Genomic DNA, 21,576 nt, shown 5'->3' on the forward strand with positions numbered 1-21,576 from the left:
TCACACTACTCACACTGGTAAGACTGCACCCAGCCACACTCACACTACTCACACTGGTAAGACTGCACCCAGCCACACTCACACTGGTAAGACTGCACCCAGCCACACTCACACTGGTAAGACTACACCCAGCCACACTCACACTACTCACACTGGTAAGACTACACCCAGCCACACTCACACTACTCACACTGGTAAGACTGCACCCAGCCACACTCACACTACTCACACTGGTAAGACTGCACCCAGCCACACTCACACTACTCACACTGGTAAGACTGCACCCAGCCACACTCACACTACTCACACTGGTAAGACTGCACCCAGCCACACTCACACTGGTAAGACTGCACCCAGCCACACTCACACTGGTAAGACTACACCCAGCCACACTCACACTACTCACACTGGTAAGACTACACCCAGCCACACTCACACTGGTAAGACTGCACCCAGCCACACTCACACTACTCACACTGGTAAGACTGCACCCAGACACACTCACACTGCTCACACTGGTAAGACTGCACCCAGACACACTCACACTGCTCACACTGGTAAAACTGCACCCAGCCACACTGCTAGGTGAACTGAACAAGTGTGCTCACATACTCCCTTAAAAGACCTTTGCTTGAAAAACGAGAAGAAAGAGGCAATAGTACTGTTTGTCTTGAGACGCCATAGCCAGTATACACTTCCTCAAAATAGTTAGAATTCATCTAAGATAACTCAAGAAAACTGCAATTCATTTGGATGTTTTTGCCAAGGAGATCTTAGTCACACAATTTTACATCTAAATAAGATGTTTGGTGCAGTTTTTCTCAAGTGAAAAAATCTGCATGAAAATGAATTGTCTGTTGTTGAATGACAACAAACACTTAATTGAAGAATCCCTACTGTTGACCAATCACAGGCGAAGGAGCGTAGACTTTTCCTACCGAACTTCGGCTTGTCACAAGAAAAATGTTTGTGTGGACAAATAGTTGAAAAAACACTTGCGAAGACCAAAACGTCGCAAAATGGCGTCATAATAAATACACATATATGAACTACTCCGAAATGTTTCGGATGGGAAGCATGCAGATGCTTCAAAACTGCACCCAGACACACTCACACTACTGTTGGTCTTTGAAGCAGTGCAGGGCCATTTTGAAGTGTATTCAAATGTGTCTTTACCTTCTGTTTGTAAGCACCCCGATGAAGCCTTGAATACCAACACATGTTCCTCCCATGCAGCTGTTGCGGTATGGCAGTAGGGTGGTGGTGTGGGAGCCAGACCTGTGTCAGGTGTTGGAGGCGGTGGAGAAGAGAGGCCTGAACGAGCTGGGAGAGAACACAACACAGGCCCTGAGACAGCTGCTCACACAGGTACAGTACACAACACAGGCCCTGAGACAGCTGCTCACACAGGTACAGTACACAACACAGGCCCTGAGACAGCTGCTCACACAGGTACAGTACACAACACAGGCCCTGAGACAGCTGCTCACACAGGTACAGTACACAACACAGGCCCTGAGACAGCTGCTCACACAGGTACAGTACACAACACAGGCCCTGAGACAGCTGCTCACACAGGTACAGTACACAACACAGGCCCTGAGACAGCTGCTCACACAGGTACAGTACACAACACAGGCCCTGAGACAGCTGCTCACACAGGTACAGTACACAACACAGGCCCTGAGACAGCTGCTCACACAGGTACAGTACACAACACAGGCCCTGAGACAGCTGCTCACACAGGTACAGTACACAACACAGGCCCTGAGACAGCTGCTCACACAGGTACAGTACACAACACAGGCCCTGAGACAGCTGCTCACACAGGTACAGTACACAACACAGGCCCTGAGACAGCTGCTCACACAGGTACAGTACACAACACAGGCCCCGAGACAGCTGCTCACACAGGTACAGTACACAACACAGGCCCTGAGACAGCTGCTCACACAGGTACAGTACACAACACAGGCCCTGAGACAGCTGCTCACACAGGTACAGTACACAACACAGGCCCCGAGACAGCTGCTCACACAGGTACAGTACACAACACAGGCCCTGAGACAGCTGGTCACACAGGTACAGTACACAACACAGGCCCTGAGACAGCTGCTCACACAGGTACAGTACACAACACAGGCCCCGAGACAGCTGCTCACACAGGTACAGTACACAACACAGGCCCTGAGACAGCTGCTCACACAGGTACAGTACACAACACAGGCCCCGAGACAGCTGCTCACACAGGTACAGTACACAACACAGGCCCTGAGACAGCTGCTCACACAGGTACAGTACACAACGCAGGCCCTGAGACAGCTGCTCACACAGGTACAGTACACAACACACTGACTGGAACACATACAGCAGCAGAGTAAAATGCAAACAGAGAGCACACAGGCAGAGCTCTATGAGACTATGTTGAACGTCACTGAGACACACTCTTTTAATTGTCCCATGTCCAAGCAGCTCCCTGTCACCACCTCTACGCCATTGTGTCACACATGACAGTGGCAGGACACAGGCCCTCATAGGGTTCGTCTGGCTCAGAAATGGAATGTCACTGCACTGAAAAGTCATCAATGTCCCCATTTGTCATGTGATACAGCATCATGCTGGCCCTGCTGCCTCCTTTAGTGACAGAGCTTTGATGTGTGTGTGTGTGTGTGTGTGTGTGTGTGTGTGTGTGTGTGTGTGTGACTCTTATTCAGGGGTTAGCGGGGCTGAATGTACTCCAGCAGTGTGCGCTTCAGTAGCTTGTCAGATCAGAGCGGTTCTTATAGGAGACTGTCCTGTCACGATATCTGGTGCATGCTGCTTCTTATAATAATAATAATAATAATAGATTTATTTTATATAGCGCTTTTCATTACAAAGATCATCTCAAATATGCTGTAAATACAAACTAAACAAATGTAGAAATGTGGCAGGTCTTGGTGATGGTCTTCCACAGATGATCCGGTGTGTTCAGCCAGGCAGTTAAGAAAAGCTGGGCAGTAGCGTAAGCGGATGGACCTTCGATGGCACTGAGAGGGAGCGGAGTCATTCAGAAATATAGGCCAATCTGAGGCCACCGATTTGGATGGTCATGGCTAGATGGGATACAGATGTCAAATTGACGTCAAACGTTTTTGTTTTTTGCATTTTCGCTAACCATAACTCTTTTCCTAAGATGAACCTAATTCTCCTAGCTTGCTATGTTAATTCTCCTAACCTGCTGCGTAAATTCTCCTGACCTGCTACTTAAAGTACATTCTGGTAAATTCTGACATAAGCTGTATCCCAGGGGTAGGCAACCCTGTTGCTTGAGTACTGCAGGATTTTGTTCCCAACTAGGCACTACACCTGACCAACAGCTAATTGATCAGTGAAGTGATTGCCTAAATTCAAACACAACTGGTCTTCCCGTTTGGTTAAATCAAAAACATGAAGTGGCTGCTGCACTCCAGGACCAATGTTGCCTACCCTTTCTGTATCCCTTCTAGCCTATTTACTGCCAACTGCAGTTATGGGATGTTTGCTCATGAGTATAGTTCATTGGCTGATCCCTCCTGGTGACCTGGATGGAGGTACTGTATGTGATCCTTCACAACCCATAGGAAGTCCCACCCAGTTGACTTCTTCTAATGGTGAAAGTCCCCAATGGTGCTGCCCATGCTGAAACGGGCTTTTGGCATTAGAGTCCTCTGTCTATGGGGTTTACTTGCTTTCGTGATAAACAGGAGGGGGAGGGATTTACCGCGTACAAAGGCCTGTGTGCCGCTCTAAAATTTCCGTCTGGAAACCACCTCCTTCCATGTAATCGCTGGCTGTCATTCGTCCAAGCAGAGCCAGCCGGTGCGATCGTGGCACAGACGGACGGAGTGGAGCAAGCGACTTCTGTATGTAAATTAACATTTCAAACGCGATATTGTCACTTGAGTATTGTAGCAAACACTCCGCAACCGATGTCTCCATTTTTACGAGGAAACTGATGCTAGCGAGAAATAATCGTTGTTTTTGCTATCGTTTTATATAGTGCTGTTTCTTACTACGAGGTGAGTAAACGGCGAGTTTAGGATGATGTTGAAGTCTAGTGTCCACAGCTGACCAGTAGCGAGTGAAATGCATGCATTGGGATACAGATGGGTTTACATTGTCATTAAAATTCTCGATGACCGGTTTATTCACAAGTAGTCCCGTCAGGTAATGAAATGCTGCTATTTCATGTGCCTCTGGTGTTTTCAAAGATAGCGAACTGCACACCACGAAAACGCGAACGTTTTCTAAAACCATGCAACACAGATCATTGTGGTTCGAGCCTCTTCCTTGAAATGGTGCCTGACATACTAATGATGGGAAACATGAAATTAAAGGATGGTTCAAGTCCACTGTATGCAAAACAACTTCCCAGCGGGGTCAGAAAGGGGTCATTTTGATGGGCAGTATATTAACCTTTATCTCAACAAGTTTACGTTTTGTATGACATTTCCCTCAAAGTATCAATTATTGCCAACAAAATGCCTCTCTGAAAGCATAACGTTACTAATAACAGCTGTCTGATTCACGCAGAGATATTGTAATGTATCCCACCCTGAACCTCAAACATCCGACTGATTATATGGTACCACATACTGTATGTACTAGATTACATTTCATGTATTAAGAAAATATCTTACAACAGCCTACATAGAGTTTGATTGCCCATTCTGTAATGAAAAGCCAGGGGTGTCATGCACACATTGTTTTATAGGGGGCACGAATTATGTGTGGATGAATTCTTTATCACGGTCTGGAGCCCCCTCCAGATTGTAAGAAAAAGCTGTTTCAAGTGTTTGAAAAATCCTAAATTGTCCCTCTATAGCCATATGATTATACCTAATTCCATGTAAAAGATATGTATTTTTCTGCATAGGTTATGTAAACATACCTCTTGTCCTGTTCAATTGTAATTTTCATTTAAATGCCACATGGGTATATAGTATCATAACCTTAAATATGCTTCTCTGCATCTTTGCTAGCCCAGCTGGCTGCATATTGTGCACTTATTCCTTTCCATCTTTTGTCATCTGCATCCAACTGGACTCTATGCAACCGGCTATACACTCATGGCCCCCGGCGACTGGCTCTACATAAAATATCCTCCATTCAGGGGCGATGGTGCCTATTTCCTCCTTAACTAGCTTTAAAAATATGCACACTGTCTTAATAAAGCACCATTTTTGACCACCATGTGTGAGTGGCTAGTGTTACTTCCTGGTGTTGCACATGGCGTTCAGCCAGGGAAAAACAGACTGCTGCAGCCTGATTGGCTGAACATCAGCGGTAGCATTAGCCACTCTAGCATGGTGGCTGAGCATTTTAGACAGTACCCATATTTTTTCCCAGCGGCTCTTCGTTAAAACTAGTTGAGGAAATTGAAGCCCTTACAGCCTGAATCGAGGATGCTTTATGTATGAGACGGTCGCCAGAGGACGAGTGTATAGAGGGGTTGGTTGTTTAGCAACAAAACCGACACGTGCACAACTATGGAGAAAACAAACAGAATTGGCTTAGATTGTTGACAACATGTAAACTACATTTTGTCTCCAAGTGTTTATTGAAAACCTACACTGAACAAACATTTATAAATGCAACATCCAACCATTTCTAAGAATTTACTGAGTTACAGTTCATATAAAGAAATTGGTCAATTGAAATAATTTATTGGGACCTAATCTTGGCATTGTTGTGACACAGTAACACTTTTTAGTGGCCTTAGTAAGAGTGCACCTGTGTAATGATCATGCTGTTTAATCAGCTTGTTTTTTAACCCCCTTTTCTCCCCATTTGCGTGGTATCCAATTGATAGTTAGTCGTGTCTCATCGCTGCAACTCCCATACGAACTCGGGAGAGGCATAGGTCAAGAGCTGTGTGTCCTCCCAAACACATTTAACATTACATTTACATTTAAGTCATTTAGCAGACGCTCTTATCCAGAGCGACTTACAAATTGGTGCATTCACCTTATGACCTCCAGTGGAACAGCCACTTTACAATAGTGCATCTAAATCTTTTAGGGGGGTGAGAAGGAATACTTATCCTATCCTAGGTATTCCTTAAAGAGGTGGGGTTTCAGGTGTCTCCGGAAGGTGGCGATTGACTCCGCTGTCCTGGCGTCGTGAGGAGTTTGTTCCACCATTGGGGGCCAGAGCAGCGAACAGTTTTGACTGGGCTGAGCGGGAACTGTACTTCCTCAGTGGTAGGGAGGCGAGCAGGCCAGAGGTGGATGAACGCAGTGCCCTTGTTTGGGTGTAGGGCCTGATCAGAGCCTGGAGGTACTGAGGTGCCGTTCCCCTCACAGCTCCGTAGGCAAGCACCATGGTCTTGTAGCGGATGCGAGCTTCAACTGGAAGCCAGTGGAGAGAGCGGAGGAGCGGGGTGACGTGAGAGAACTTGGGAAGGTTGAACACCAGACGGGCTGCGGCGTTCTGGATGAGTTGTAGGGGTTTAATGGCACAGGCAGGGAGCCCAGCCAACAGCGAGTTGCAGTAATCCAGACGGGAGATGACAAGTGCCTGGATTAGGACCTGCGCCGCTTCCTGTGTGAGGCAGGGTCGTACTCTGCGGATGTTGTAGAGCATGAACCTACAGGAACGGGCCACCGCCTTGATGTTAGTTGAGAACGACAGGGTGTTGTCCAGGATCACGCCAAGGTTCTTAGTGCTCTGGGAGGAGGACACAATGGAGTTGTCAACCGTGATGGCGAGATCATGGAACGGGCAGTCCTTCCCCGGGAGGAAGAGCAGCTCCGTCTTGCCGAGGTTCAGCTTGAGGTGGTGATCCGTCATCCACACTGATATGTCTGCCAGACATGCAGAGATGCGATTCGCCACCTGGTCATCAGAAGGGGGAAAGGAGAAGATTAATTGTGTGTCGTCTGCATAGCAATGATAGGAGAGACCATGTGAGGTTATGACAGAGCCAAGTGACTTGGTGTATAGCGAGAATAGGAGAGGGCCTAGAACAGAGCCCTGGGGGACACCAGTGGTGAGAGCGCGTGGTGAGGAGACAGATTCTCGCCACGCCACCTGGTAGGAGCGACCTGTCAGGTAGGACGCAATCAAGCGTGGGCCGCGCCGGAGATGCCCAACTCGGAGAGGGTGGAGAGGAGGATCTGATGGTTCACAGTATCGAAGGCAGCCGATAGGTCTAGAAGGATGAGAGCAGAGGAGCGAGAGTTAGCTTTAGCAGTGCGGAGCGCCTCCGTGATGCAGAGAAGAGCAGTCTCAGTTGAATGACTAGCCGCACTGCTTCTTGACACAATGTCCACTTAACCTGGAAGCCAGCCGTTACCAGTGTGTCGGAGGAAACACCAGGAAACCGTGTCAGCGTGCACTGTGCCCGGCCCACCACAGGAGTTGCTAGTGCGCGATGGGACAAGGACATCCCTGCCAGCCAAACCCTCCCTTATCCCGGACGACGCTGGGCCAATTGTGCTCCGCCCCATGGGTCTCCCGGACGCGGCCGACTGGGACAGAGCCTGGACTTTAACCCAGAATCTCTAGTCGCACAGCTTTCACTGCGATGGCCTTTAATCAGCTTCTTGATATGCTACACCTGTCAGGTGGATGTATTATCTTGGCAAAGGAGAAATGCTCACTAACAGGGACGAAAACAAATTTGTGCACAACATTTGAGAGATACATTTTTTTGTGTGTGTAACATTTCCGGGATTTATTTCAGTTCATGAAACAGGACCAACTCTTAACGTGTTGCGTTTTATATTTTCGTCCAGTGTAAATACATTTGCACAATGAGCTCTTGTCTTGTAAATACATTTTATAGTTGTTGGTTAGCGATATAGTGAATTTGAGCCATTTTTAGCATTGACATGAAATCCTTAACACCTCCAAAGCAAGACATGATATCAAGAATAACATGAATCTAGCTTAAACGGGTCACTTACCATTCCCCACATGGGAGTTTTTTGTCATTGTTGGTAGCTATCTGGCCATCCAGAATCACAACTCACGGACTTCTGCGTCATTGAAGCGCATCGTTTTCGTGATGTCAGCTGCAATAGAGCCCAGTTGGATGCAGATAACAAACTAGGAATTATACGGCCGGTTGACCTACATCTCTGCTAAAATATTTAAAGGAACGCGAGTCTTAGTAATTGCTTGCTTTTCTAATGTCTAGCGACCTTGCCAGCAGGCATGCCTGATAAGATAGTTAGACAAGCTACTCTAACTTGATCGCCTGCAATGGCTTGGTAGCTAGTTTCCCAGTCGCCCAACCTCATAACTGTCTGGGCTAGCTAAAGCCAACTTCATAAAATTGCTAGATGGCTATTATTACAGAGACACAACAATTTTTTGTTTGATTTATTAATCAAGAAGGAATCAATAGGCTACAAAGCTTCATCAAATTAGTTTACAAACATACCTCCTGCATGTCCGGCCCATCACTGGCATCTAAAATCAAATCAAAAGCTGTGTGTCTCTCTCTCCTCCACTGACGATACTGTCTGTATGCACTAAGGATCCTGAGTGGCACAGCGGTCACTACAGACCTGGGTTCGATCCCGGGCTGCATCACAACTGGCCATGTTTGGGAGTCCCGTAGGGCTGTGCACAATTGGCCCAGCATCGTCCGGGTTAGGGGAGGGTTTGGCCGGGGTAGGCCGTAATTGTAAATAAGATTTTGTTCTTAACTGACTTGCCTAGTTAAATACAAATCTAATGTCCTGCCTAGAATATCTTTGCTCCTTGGTACACCTTGTAAGGAACCAGTTACTAGGGAGAATAGGGGGGTTACTCTTTGTCTGGTCCAGTCAGTGTGCCCCCTCCGCAAAGTACCACTGACAAATTACTATAAAACGTGGGCTTAAAAATGTAGTTGTCATTCATTTAACATCTGAAAATGTTTGAAACAGGACAAATCTGAGGGGGCACTTGCCCTCGTCTCCCCCTATGGGCATGACACCTCTGGACACAGCTGATGGGGGGTTACAGTAAATGGGTGCATTTTGGAGTGTCATTTCTCAAATTCTGTGCTTTGCATGATGCCTGTGGGATATGATTGATCTGTCCTAGTTGCTCCACCTTAATATCCCAGCACTTTGTCTAGTCCGATGGAAACATCAATGCTGGATGTCCATTTTGGCCATGGTGTTGACACTAATCAAATCTATGGCCTTCTTGGCTATGCTTGTAATGAAATATGGATATGGGGCTTCCTACTACTACTTCCCTGGTTGTCCGTCTTAGGAATATTTGACTTATTGACTTGCATGCTTAGTACAAAAAGCTGGAAGGCAGCCCAAAGATGTTTTCAGAATGCACAAATTGTTCCTAATCAAACACTGTCTGTATTCTGCTGCTCCAACTGTTCCAACTGTATCATCAGCACCCATTTTTGCTGACGGATTAGATGTTGCAAAGTTTTCTCAAAGTATATCGTGGTGATTCGGGCAAATGCCCTGTCATAGCCTATGTCAAATCACACAGCTTGCATAACCCAGTCTCTGAATCTTCAGGCAGTATTTTAATTAAATAGTCTAACCATAGGAGGGTAAGTGTCTGAGTAGGGGGATGCAACTGAAGAGTTCAGAATAGAGACTACATTTTGAGAAAAAGCTGAAAAGATGTTATCAGGTGTCTCCTCATTCTCTTTCACTCACATCCCTGACACTTTCTCTCACTATCAGATTTGTCTTTAGGCGTAACCTTGTTGCGTATTGAAAAAGAGAAATGAAATATTCAGCAGAAAAGCAGTTGGCTCCCACAGGGTCTCTCATCCCACAGTATACTTTCTTCTGCCTCTCACAATCCCCCTTCTCGCTCTCTCTGATAATATTCTCGATGGAGACATTGCTGAATTCTACATTTGGTGTTTTATCGACGCTGTCTCGTCCCTGGACACGTTTTGTTTTGTGCTGATGTTGTTTTAAAAGCCAGTTTTCATCAAATATGCATCATTCCAAGACTCATTTTTCTCCTGTTTTAATGTATTAACATGCTCTGAGGGAGAGGAGGCTGGACCTGAGGGAATGTTGAGGCAGCCCACAGCTTAGAGGATGGAGAGTGTCTGAGAGGAAGAAAGAGGATGCAAGACGGGCTGGCAAGAAGTCTGTGAAAGTTATTTTGGGGTTTAGATAAGTGACATGTCAAGTGGCTTTTAGAAGTTGTTTAAATGGGATAGATTTAACCTCATTAGAACCTGTGTACTTTATAGTACAGGACCAAACTGGATTTAAAAAGTAAAAATATGATCATAAATATACTTTTTAATAAAAAAAAATATAACCTTCAAAACACAACAAAATATGCTCTAATGTCAACCAGACAGACCTACTGTAGTAAATTTTGCTTTACAAGTTCAGTAAAAATGTTGTAATAAATATTTCAGAATACTGTTTAACTGCATTTTCTCTTGTACCGTGTATGTTAGAGTGCCTCACCACCGCCACCTCTTGACCATGCTGAGTGTGTGTACAGTCGTCCTGGTGGTTGCTGCTGCAGCCCTCGCCTCTGCAGACTCCGACAGACACGACTCCAACCTGGAGATCTGTATCCTACTGTTGGTGTCTGTTTCCTTCAGAATATTAAGAGGTGTCCTCTTGGATGGCCCTTGATTAGTGTTTATATTGAAATGTGTGGCAGCATTTCTTCCTGAACCCCCCTTTCAGACAAGCGTCTGTTCGAGACCAAGAGGAAAGACCAGCTAAATGCTCTGAAGAACCTGGTGGAGCTCAATGACATCAACCAGCAGTATAAGATCATAGACATCATGCTGAAGGGCTTGTTTAAGGTACAATGGCTCCACTCCTGTTGAACTCCCCTTCATGCTGACCATTAGCTAGAAACAGGGCATTGTGGCCTTAGCGGGAAGTAATTGCGGTGTTAGTTTCTTAGCATGTTTAGATTATTATGATCTCATGAGTAGGCAAATAAGGCCACTTGATAAGCAGTATCTAAGTCGCCGGTCACTAATAAGACTAGAGTAAGCCGGATTTAGCTTCCAAGTCTTCCTATTGTGCTTGAGGCCTCACTGTATATACTTTATTCTTCCCAGATATATACTGTTTGATTCCCAGAGGACATATCTGCTCTCTGCCCAAGGACAACTATGGTAGTGAACCCACAATGGGCAATCTACATTGTGTGTGTGTGTGTGTGTGTGTGTGTGTGTGTGTGTTCTGTGAAGGTGTTGGAGGACTCGAAGGCCGTCCTTATCGCAGCCAACATGCAGGCTGATGATCCCTTCCCCATGGATGACAAAATCAAAGAAGGTCAGATTATGGACATTATACCGTTACTACACTTTGCTCTCTCTCCTCCCTCTTTCTCCCTCAATGCTAATCTGATTTGTCTGTCACCATCTTGCTTTTTTCTCCTCTTCTGCCTGCCTGCCTCCCCTCTCCCTCTCCGCCTCTTACGTTTTCTGATGCTCTCTTTTAGGATGTCAGTCTGCAGTGATTTACGTTGTAGTTTATTTCCTAAGTATGAAATGTAGACTACTCTCTTCCTCTATCTCGCTCCATAGCCTACTCCCATGTGGTGGAGAACACGGCGTTCTTTGGGGACGTGGCGTTGCGTTTCCCACGTATCGTCCACCACTACTACGACCGTAACCCAGACTGGGGCGGCCTTCTGCGATGGGGGCTCCGCTTCTGCAACCTGACTGGGGTGTTCACCGGGGGGGCACACCAGCATGTTCTCTCACTGGTGAGACGGGGATAGAACTGGGGGTATACTCTGGGGCATAGAGGAAATGTTTATGCTTTATTTAAAGCCAACAGGTGTAATGTATTATAACCTCCTTATTACTACATTTTATAAGGATGTTGTAAGCATACTATAACTTTTCTATGTGCCAATTTTTTTCTGTGGATTCAAAATGGCTGATAACTCTCGCTCCTTGTCTCTCAGATGTCGCAGGAGTTAGGAATAATAGAGAAATCCCCAGCCTTCACCAACCCATACCGCACTGAGAGAGACGACGTGAGTAGCACAGTGGCTCTCAGTCTCTGTAACCACATGGTATCACAGTGAAGCCTACCAGACAGACTTGGAAAGCGTGTTATTTTAAGGCTTGTTTAACAAACGAGCTCGACTATGTTTGAGACGAGCGTAACATCAGTAAAACTCTGACTGCACCTTTTTGCTTTCCCATCCTCTGCTGTTTGCTTCTCCACACTCCATACACCTATTATTAAAAAATGCCTCTCTCAAACACACGTTCACACGCTCTGCTTTTCTCTGGCACAGGTGCTTCACACTGCGGAGGCTTTTCAGAAGATCCTGAGGGAGGAGGAGAAGAGGAGGAGGAAAGAGGACAAGAGGAAAGAGATTAGGAAGGGGCCCCGCATCTCCCGCTCCCGTACTGAGCTATAGTACTTTACCTCAACTCTTGGAGAGAAATGATGAGGAGAAGGAAAATGTAGGGGGATGTCCTGAGTCCTAGATTCAGTGATGGAGAGGTTGGGTCTTGGAACCGGTGAGTTCTGTCGAAGGGATAGAGTGGCAGCAGAACATTTGAGAGGGAACTAGAAGTGTTTATGTGGCACAGGAACAAACTGGAGAGAAGGAATCTGACTTACTGTATACAGAACTGTGCCCAATCTGCAGTTATTATGAAACAAAGAACATACAGCTAGCACTATGTTGAAGATTTAATAAGGAAAGATCATTTTCATAAATAGATTACATAACTGTACTTTGGAAGAAACAGCAAATACCCAATATGTTATATTTTTTTGTGAATAGATTGAATACAATTTACTACCATACAATTGTTTTGATGATGGCATTTGTACGTATGAGTTTACATTCCCATTCAACAAGCCTCAAAATATAAAGCTCGAATATGTTGAATTGTGTTTTGTGTTTAAGTTTTCCTGTCACCTTCTCCAGAGTTAGCACATTTATATAATGAGATTTTCATGAGTTTGTTGAATGGTCCTACTCTAGGTGTATCCTCTTGATTTGCGGTATAAGTGTTGATCGCAGAACCATTTTTCATGATGTCTGCCACTTGCTTTCCTAGAGCCGAATGCTTTCTTAGCTCTGTCTGTGTGTGACTGTCCGCATGAGTGTTAAATGGGGTTTGGTCACTTATGATTTTAAATAAAACTATTTTACATATTATTTTGTCTACAATCAGGGAGGGATAATGTCTTAGCACTGTGTCTTTTGGCAACCACTCATCAGCATAAACTTCTATGTCACATTTGTTTCTGTCCATCTGATGGCCATAATGAAATGTCAGAACAGCGGTCCCCTAGAACAATGCCTTTTAAAAAATATATATTTTGGCATATCTAGGGAAGATCTCAATTCCATTCTTCTCCTGTCCTGTCTCCTCAAAATCCATTCAAGCAGAAATCCCTCCTCTCTGACCACCTATGGGTTTTGGGAAAGCCAGAGGATGCGAGGATGTTTTGTTGCCTCTGACATTTTGAGGTAAATTGTCTCATTTTAATGCAAATAAGTTATATTCAATATACAGAGATGACTGATTTATGTTTTGTTAATGTGACTATTTATGTATGTTCAGAGCAGTGCAGGCTGGTGGGAGGAGCTAAAGGATGGGCTCATTTTAATGGGTGGGAGTTCATGGAACGGAGTTAACATAGGTAGGTTTGTGTTGAATTCCAGCCATTTTAATGAGCATGCCCTCCTATAGCTCATCCCACCAGTCTCCTCTGGTTCAGATTAAGCGTCTCATTGCTGAGAATTTACTATCTAGATTTACCATACATTGGTTAAGTTTAATCAAATTAAATTACTATTAATCATACTTGTTCATTTGAAATAATTACAAATGAATCACTCAATCGTTGAGGATTACGATAAAAGTCAATGTAATGAAATCAGAATGCGGAACATCTGCCACTAGACGGCGCCAAAGGTGTGCAATCGACAGTCATGAAGTGTCCCCCCCCCCCACTAGTTGGTTATACTCATTGGACTGTTGCGGAACAGAGTCATCTATCTCTACCATAAACACTTCACCAACGCAACACAACAAACCCGAATGTAGACTTGAAGCTTAATCAGACAGAGATCAATCATGTCTAATTTCGTGGAATCGGGTAGGCCAAGGTTTTTTTTCCTACATATTTATTGACCGTTTGGAACATAGCATTTAGCTCAATTAAAATTCATGCAAATCTAGCTAGCTAACATTAGCTAGCAGCATGCTGTCAACAACAGAGATAGCTATCTAGCTGACGTTAGCTAGCTATAGTCTTTATTATTTACATATTTTTATTTAAAGAATAGGAAATAGTTAACCAACGTGCTATTTGAAAGGTGATCTTTTGGCAATGTTTAGTTAATGATTGTGATGTCTCTAGTCAACGTTAATAAACAGTGCTGTTTTACACAAGGGAAAACAAAGCTGAACAATCTGCGGCGTAAATTAGTTGAACATTCCTGACTGTTTTTCACCAGCCTGTCAAATAATGGTGTGAGGTCAGGCCTACACCAAGTTATGTAATGCACAGTGGATAGATTAGGCTAATTGCTTAACTGTATAAATAGTCGGCCTAGTCTCTCAGAACCAGTGTAGTTTGCAAACTGTTCAGCTGACAACTGCACATATGAACCTAGCCTAAGTAATGTCAGAATCAGCTGCTTGTCAACCAATTATTTATATATACAATAGATTACTGACGAGCGCTGTTTTGAAGCCATCTTGGCACTTCAGCAGTGTAAAAAATATTTAGGAAGCTACAGAAATACATGTTTTTCCCACGTTTATTATATTAGACACTTTAATGCATAATTTGAAATTATATTATGTAAGCTAAATATAAAACTAATTAAATATATTTAAACATATTCCTTAAAGTCCAGGTAGCAGATAATGGACCCTGTCATATATGTATGTAGTTGGTGCTGTATATTTAAGCAATAAGGCCCGAGGGGATGTGGTGTATGACCAATATACCACGCCTGTGGGCTGTTAAGGACGATGCAACGAAAGTGCCTGGATTCAGCCCTTTGGTCATGTACCACAAACCCCAGAGGTTCCTTACTGGTTACAACATAATTAGAACAGTGAACAAGTAATGTTGTGTCATACCTTGGTGTACCGACTGATATACCACAGCTTTCAGCCAATCAACATTCAGGGCTCAAACGACCCTGACTATTATAAACTGGGGGTTTCAAGCCCTGAATGCTGATTGGCTAAAAGCTGTGATATATTAGATCGTATACCACCGGTATGACAAAACATTTATTTTTACTCTTCTAATTATGTTGGTAACCAGTTTATAATAACAATAAGGCACCTCGGGTTTGTGGTATTAAACTAGTTGCATGTTTTGTAAAAAAATAATAATAATTGGACTGATGCCTGACTGAGCATTCTACTCAATGCATTGTCAATGAGCGCTGATGAAGCTTTCATCAACAGTGCATTACAGTGGCTTTGAAATACAATGACATTCAAAAGGAGGCAAATAATTAGTAGGAAAACCTTTCTTCACCAGATTGACTTCAGATGCAGTATAACTTTAGCTAGCTAAAATTGGGGACGCACACCGGATTTTAGCTATATAGCTAACATTAGCTTTTTGACAAACTTTTCTAGCTATTTACTATGCCATTTGTCTAAAGTAAATTTGACGACATGATAATGCTGGCAAAATTGTTTCCTACTAAATATTTTACTACTTTAGCAATTTCATTGTATTTCGAGGCAGTAGAGTGTAGTTTAACAACTGTTTAGTCTAGTCTCTGTCCAGAATGACTGGTCTTATCACCACTTTAGGGCAACACTATGGTGCCGCTGATGTAGGAGGCTTGAGAATGTTCATAACAATGGCATGACACGACCGAGTGAAGGTGCAACCTATGGATATGGACAATATACCAGGCACTCTGCGTTGCATCATGCTTAAGTACAGCCCTTAGCCAAGTTTGTCACTGGTACGGGCTATCTTATCGACATATGGCAGTACACAAAATCATATTTTGCCAGCTACAAAGAAACAGCCGCAACTAAATTCAGGAACGGAGGAAGAGGATAGCTAGCTATAGCAAGCTGATATTAGCTGATGCCTCTTTAACAAGAAGTAACTGTGACAACATTGAAGTGTGGTATACCGCAGGGCTGCCGGCTAGGGACATTATTGTTTTCTGTTTTTACAAATGACCTTCCACTGACCTTGAACAAAGCATGTGTCTGTACGCTGACGACTCAATAGTATACACGTCGGCTGCAACAGTAAAATAAATAACTGACATGCTTAACAGAGCATTTTTGGGACAAATCACTCGCTCAACACCACTAAACCTATTTAGATCTATTATTGAATAATGTGTCGATTGAGCAAGTTGAGGAGACTAAATTGCTGGGTGTAACCCTAGATAGAAAGCTATCATGGTCAAAACATAGGCCACAGAAGGTTGGTGGCACCTTAATTGGGGAGGATGGGCTCGTGGTAATGGCTGGACGCAATCAGTTTAATGTTATCAAACACATGGTTTGATGCCATTCCATTCGCCGCCATTCCACCCATTATTATGAGCCGTCCTCCCCTCAGCAGCCTTCACTGATATAGACTCAATGGTTGCTAAAAGGGGAAGAGGTATGTCCATGATAGGGCGTTGCTCTGCCTTCTTGACATTTGAGTCCACCAGACAAGTCCTACAGGCCCTAGTTTTGTCGCACCTGGACAACTGCCAAGCTGTGTGGTCATGTACAGCAAAGAGGGACATAGGTAAATTGTAGTTGGTCCAGAACAATGCAGCACATATCACACTTAGATGTACACAGAAGGCAAGTGTCAGTAACATGTATGTCAGTCTCTCCTGGCTCAAAGTTGAGGAGAGATTGACTGCATCACTATTCGTCTTTGTGCGAGGTATTGATGTGTTGAAGGTACCGAACTGTCTGTTCATGCAGTTGGCACAAAGTTCAGACACTCATCGGTACAACACAAACATGCAACCAGAAGTCTCTTTACATTCCCTAGGTCCAGAACAGAGGCTGGGAAACGCACAGTATTAAATAGAGTCATGACCACATGGCTAGCAATACAACCAGATAAAATAACACCTTACTGCACACAGGGGACTGTGAAGAGACAGTCATTTGATATACAGGGCCTTCGGAAAGTACCCCTTGATTTTTCCACATTTTGTCACGTTACAGCCTTGTTAAAAAAAATATTAATTTGATGAGTTAAAAAAAACATTAATTTGATGAGGGAAAAAAAAAATCTACACACAATACCCCATAATGACAAAGCAAAAACTGTTGTTTAGACTTTCGCTAATTTATAATACATTTTAAAAACATCTCATTTAAGTATTCAGACCCTTTACTCAGTATTTTGTTGTAGCACGTTTATCAGCGATTACAGCCTCGAGTCTTCTTGGGTATGAAGCTACTAGCTTGGCACACCTGTATTTGTCCCGTTATCTGTATATACTCTCGAGCTCTGTCAGATTGGATGGGGAGCGTTGCTGCACAGCTATTTTGGGGTCTCCTGAGATGTTTGATCAGGTTCAAGTCAAGGCTCTGGCTGGGTCACTCAATGACATTGAAACTTTTCCAGAAGACACTCCTGCGTTGTCTTGGCTGTGGGCATCGGGTCGTTGGCATTCAGACCAAATAGTTAAATCTTGGTTTCATAAGACCAGAGAATCTTGTGGTCTCATGGTCTGAGATTTATTTTGGCAAACTCCAAGCGAGCTGTCATGTGCCTTTTACTGAGGAGTGGCATCCATCTGGCCACTCTACCATAAAGGCCTGATTGGTGGAGTGCTGCGGAGATGTTTGTCCTTCTGGAACTTTCTCCCATCTCCACAGATGAACTCTGGAGCTCTGTCAGAGTGACCATCGGGTTCTATGGCCACCTCGCTGACCGAGGCCCTTCTCCCCCGATAGCTCAGTTTGGCCGGGCGGCCATCTCTAGGAAGAATCTTGGTGGTTCCAAACTTCTTCCATTTAAGAATGATGGGGGCCACTGTGTTTTAGTACCCTTCTCCAGATTTGTGCCTCGACACAGTCCTGTCTCGCAGCTCTACGGACAATTCCTTCGACCTCATGGGGACTGTGAAGAGACAGTTATTATTTTTACCCACAAAAATATGAAGGCTGAGCATGCATTTTGATTTCCTCACTGTGACAATGACCAACGGGAGTTGTGAGATTGTTTCTGACGTTAGAGCTGATTTTGAGAGAACCTCTTTAACCCAACTTTTAGAACAATATTACAGTATTTTAAAAATTGATATAAGAGTTTAATTTGGTAAGGTTTTCTTGGGGGGCCTCTAAGTGACTATTATATGCGTTTCTATCATTGAGAAATAGCTGCTACATGACTTTGAAGTTTACTTAAAAAATATATATAATCTTACTTTCCCCGCTAGAACAACAAAAAATAATTAAATACATGTAATTCTGTCCTAGAAACATTTAATGTAAATACTATAGAAGTCCATTAATTCCTATGAAGGATTGCTTCTTCTGGGGAGTGCCAATATGGCTGACCGGTGGCTTCAAAGCCTCTCATTGGCCAATATATATCTATATCCCTGGATTGATAATGATATGTATCTATCATTGATGTCAACATATTGTTTTTATATGATACATGTATTTTCTATTTGTTTGCTAAATCTGCAGCTAATAATACTGTATAGCTGTTTAGTGTCATTAGAAATTAAGCTGTATTTCCATGTCCATCCAGGAAGGAGAAGAGGGGAGGGAAAAGACCTAGATGACTTTTCGGAGAGCAAGGAGGAGAATGTGTCCTTAGCCACAGAGCTCTGTCTTGTCCTGATCGGAAAGACAGGATCAGGGAAGAGTGCCTCTGGGAACACCATCCTGGGCCGCAGGCACTTCCTGTCAGAGCTCCGTGCCAGCTCAGTCACCCAAGTCTGTGAACAAGGCAGCGCAGACCTGACTGAGGAGGAGGAAGGACAAAAGGTCAGGAGGAAGAGGACAAGAGTGGTGGTTTTGGAGACACACGCTTCGATGCTGAGCAGACTCATTCTGAAATAGCCAAGTGTGTGGCACTGTCTGCCCCGGGCCCCCATGCATTCCTCCTGGTGATCCCACTGGGACGCTACACTGAGGATGAGGACCGAGCCATGTGGGAGATGGTCCATATATTTGGGGAGGGGGCAGTCCATGACCACACACTAGTCCTGTTCACTCGTGCTGATGACCTAGAAGGTAGGGGGATGGAGGGGTACCTCGGAGCCAGCGCCCCGGTGGAGCTGAAGACTCTGATAGAGAGATGTGGGGGCAGGTACCACGTCTTCAACAACAGAGACCCAAGTGACCTGCACCAGGTTGTAGGGCTGCTGGAGAAGGTGGAGAGGATTGTGGAAGAGAACAATGGAGGCTTCTACACCAACTCTATGTTCAGAGAGGCTGAGGCTGCCATTAGGAAGGAGCAGGAGAGGATGGCGAGAGAGAGAGGGGAGGGAGAAGGCAGGGAGAACAAGATGGCCAAAAGACGGAAGTGTGATCTAGAACGGCGTGAGAGTGGGTGGGATGAGAGGAGGGGGGCAGCTGTGGGAGGTTCAGGATTAAGGAAGAGAGACCTGGAGAGAGGAGGAGTAAATGAGGAGGGATGGAACGTGGAGAGATGGACAGAGGAGAGGAAAGGAAGTGCTGCTAGCCTCCCGAGGGACAGAGGGGACAGGTGAAGGGAGCTGTTCAGGACCAGGCAGCGGGGCAGCGACAGGGCCTTGAGTAGGAGGCAGTCTTTCCTCTCTGCCCTGGGGCAGTTCAGGAGAGAGGCTGCCCTTTCTGAGAAGGTCCTAGAGAAAGTGAAGATCCTGGTGGCTGCTGGAGCCACTGGCATGGTCGTGGGGGCAGTGTTCGGGGCGGCTGCCCCTCTAGCTGCAGCGGCGGGAGCTGCAGCCATGGGGAACACTGTGGGCTTTGCTGCTGGGCAACTGGCTGGGATGTCGGTGGCAGGCGGCACAGGGATGGGAAAAGCTGTGGGCGCCATATTGGCAGCAGCCACAGGGAAAACAGCCATGGCTCTCGGGGCAGCGACCGGAGGAGTGCTGGGGTGGATCTGTGGGTGCCCTAGCTGGGGCAGAAGCTGCCAGTCCTGGGGCAGCTGCATTGGATGCTCAAGGGCAGGTGAGCCTGATTGGGACTGCAGCAGTAGGAGTTGCAGCAGGGGTGGGGGGTGCCATGGGGGCAGGAGCGGCCCTGGGGGCTGCTCTGGAAGGTGCAGCTGTCAGCACAACTGCCCTGACAGGGGAGGGCACCGCAGCAGGGGCAGTAGGTGTGGCTAATGCTACTACTATTGGCTCAGTAGCAGTTGGGCAGCAAGCTGTGGCCACTGGGGGCAGTGTTGCAGCTCAAGCTGTTCAGTGTGCAGCCACCGCTGTGGCAGATATGGGGTGGCTGCGAGTGGGCCTCTGATTCAGACCGGTGGGGTGTGTGGATCTGCAGGGCGGGTTGTTCCTGGTGCCTGGAACAACATGCATGCAGCATGCATTATGACAGCGGTGGCAGAGATAGGCAAGGCTGCAGCGGGAATTGCCCTGGCAGGAGGGCTGGTGGTGAAGGTTGTGAAGGAGAGGCTCAGGAACAGGAACAGCAACAGCTGAGCAGACACCAACTACACAGAGAAGAAGTCCTATGAGATCTACTGGAACAAATAAAGGACAGTTAGGCCTGCCATACCACCAGACCACAGAAGAAAAAGACACTCTCAGGACCTTTCAAAATGTGGATTCAGGTTCAATCATTAAGCAACTTATCACAATTATCAATAAAAGCACGTTGCAAGTCTTTGTTCCTTTCACTGGCAGTGGATGGTGTGATTTCCTCTATTCCCTGTTAATAAACTATAACTCTTCTGCAGTGAAGTGTCTTCCCACAATATTACTGAACTATCGTTTTAGCTTTGTTCAAGCACTTATTGTGGTTATTTGAGCTTTTTGGTATGCACTTACACCATTTGTATGATTACTTGTGATCCTATAGTTATTTTTAATTCATTATAGAATATGGGTTTCCACTGTATTCAATCAAATTAGTAGTTAACTGTCTTTCATTAAAACAGTAATCTATTTCTGTATGCAGATTTTCATAAATCCACCAATATAATCTACGACTAAGGGTCCAGTATTATAAAACATGTTTTTTAGCTCTTATTCACAACTGAAATGATGTACTGTATGACACACATTCACATGATGTATTCAGTCGCGGTGTTGTGGCTTTTTGAAGGGGAAAGGATTGAAATGCATAATAAAATGAAATCTGATAATGTCTTTCCTTGTCATTTTTTATTTTATACAGCTCAACATTAATATTGAGTGCACAGAATAAATATTCATTAATACAAGGATGTGGTTTTTAAGAAAAAGTATGTCACCCTCAGCTCAGTTGACACACCAGGGAATTAGACTTTAGGCACACACACATAAGTGACTGTGTTTAGTAGCAGAATACAACAGGTGTAGTACTTACAGTGAAATGCTTACTTACAAGCCCTTAACCAACAAAGCAGTTTAAAGAAAAATACCTCAAAAAGAAATTAAAGTAAAAAATAATTAAAGAGCAGCAGTAAAATAACTATAGCGAGGCTTTTTACAGAGGGTACCGGTACA

General features: G+C 44.9%; 1 protein-coding gene across 6 annotated transcripts; it reads left to right on the forward strand.

Annotated features, from left to right (window-relative positions):
• The first annotated feature begins 1,243 nt into the window (after window positions 1–1,243).
• Window positions 1,244–21,237, forward strand: LOC118376998 (coiled-coil domain-containing protein 134-like). Of its 6 annotated transcripts, none has more exons than XM_035763807.2 (9): window positions 2,365–4,040; window positions 9,993–10,094; window positions 10,418–10,536; window positions 10,656–10,777; window positions 11,174–11,258; window positions 11,513–11,694; window positions 11,899–11,970; window positions 12,238–14,063; window positions 18,681–21,237. In XM_035763807.2, the coding sequence occupies exons 3-8, from the start codon at window positions 10,446–10,448 to the stop codon at window positions 12,361–12,363; spliced, it is 678 nt and encodes a 225-aa protein (XP_035619700.1). In that variant the 5' UTR covers window positions 2,365–4,040; window positions 9,993–10,094; window positions 10,418–10,445; the 3' UTR covers window positions 12,364–14,063; window positions 18,681–21,237. The 6 variants fall into 6 exon arrangements, with proteins under 6 accessions (XP_052374846.1, XP_035619700.1, XP_035619701.1 ...); XM_035763808.2 differs by having other exon boundaries at window positions 2,365–3,884; XM_052518886.1 differs by lacking the exons at window positions 2,365–4,040; window positions 9,993–10,094 and adding an exon at window positions 1,244–1,368.
• The last annotated feature ends 339 nt before the right edge of the window (window positions 21,238–21,576 follow it).

The sequence above is a fragment of the Oncorhynchus keta genome, chromosome 5 (assembly GCF_023373465.1).
Source record: "Oncorhynchus keta strain PuntledgeMale-10-30-2019 chromosome 5, Oket_V2, whole genome shotgun sequence".
Taxonomy (NCBI): Eukaryota; Metazoa; Chordata; class Actinopteri; order Salmoniformes; family Salmonidae; genus Oncorhynchus; species Oncorhynchus keta.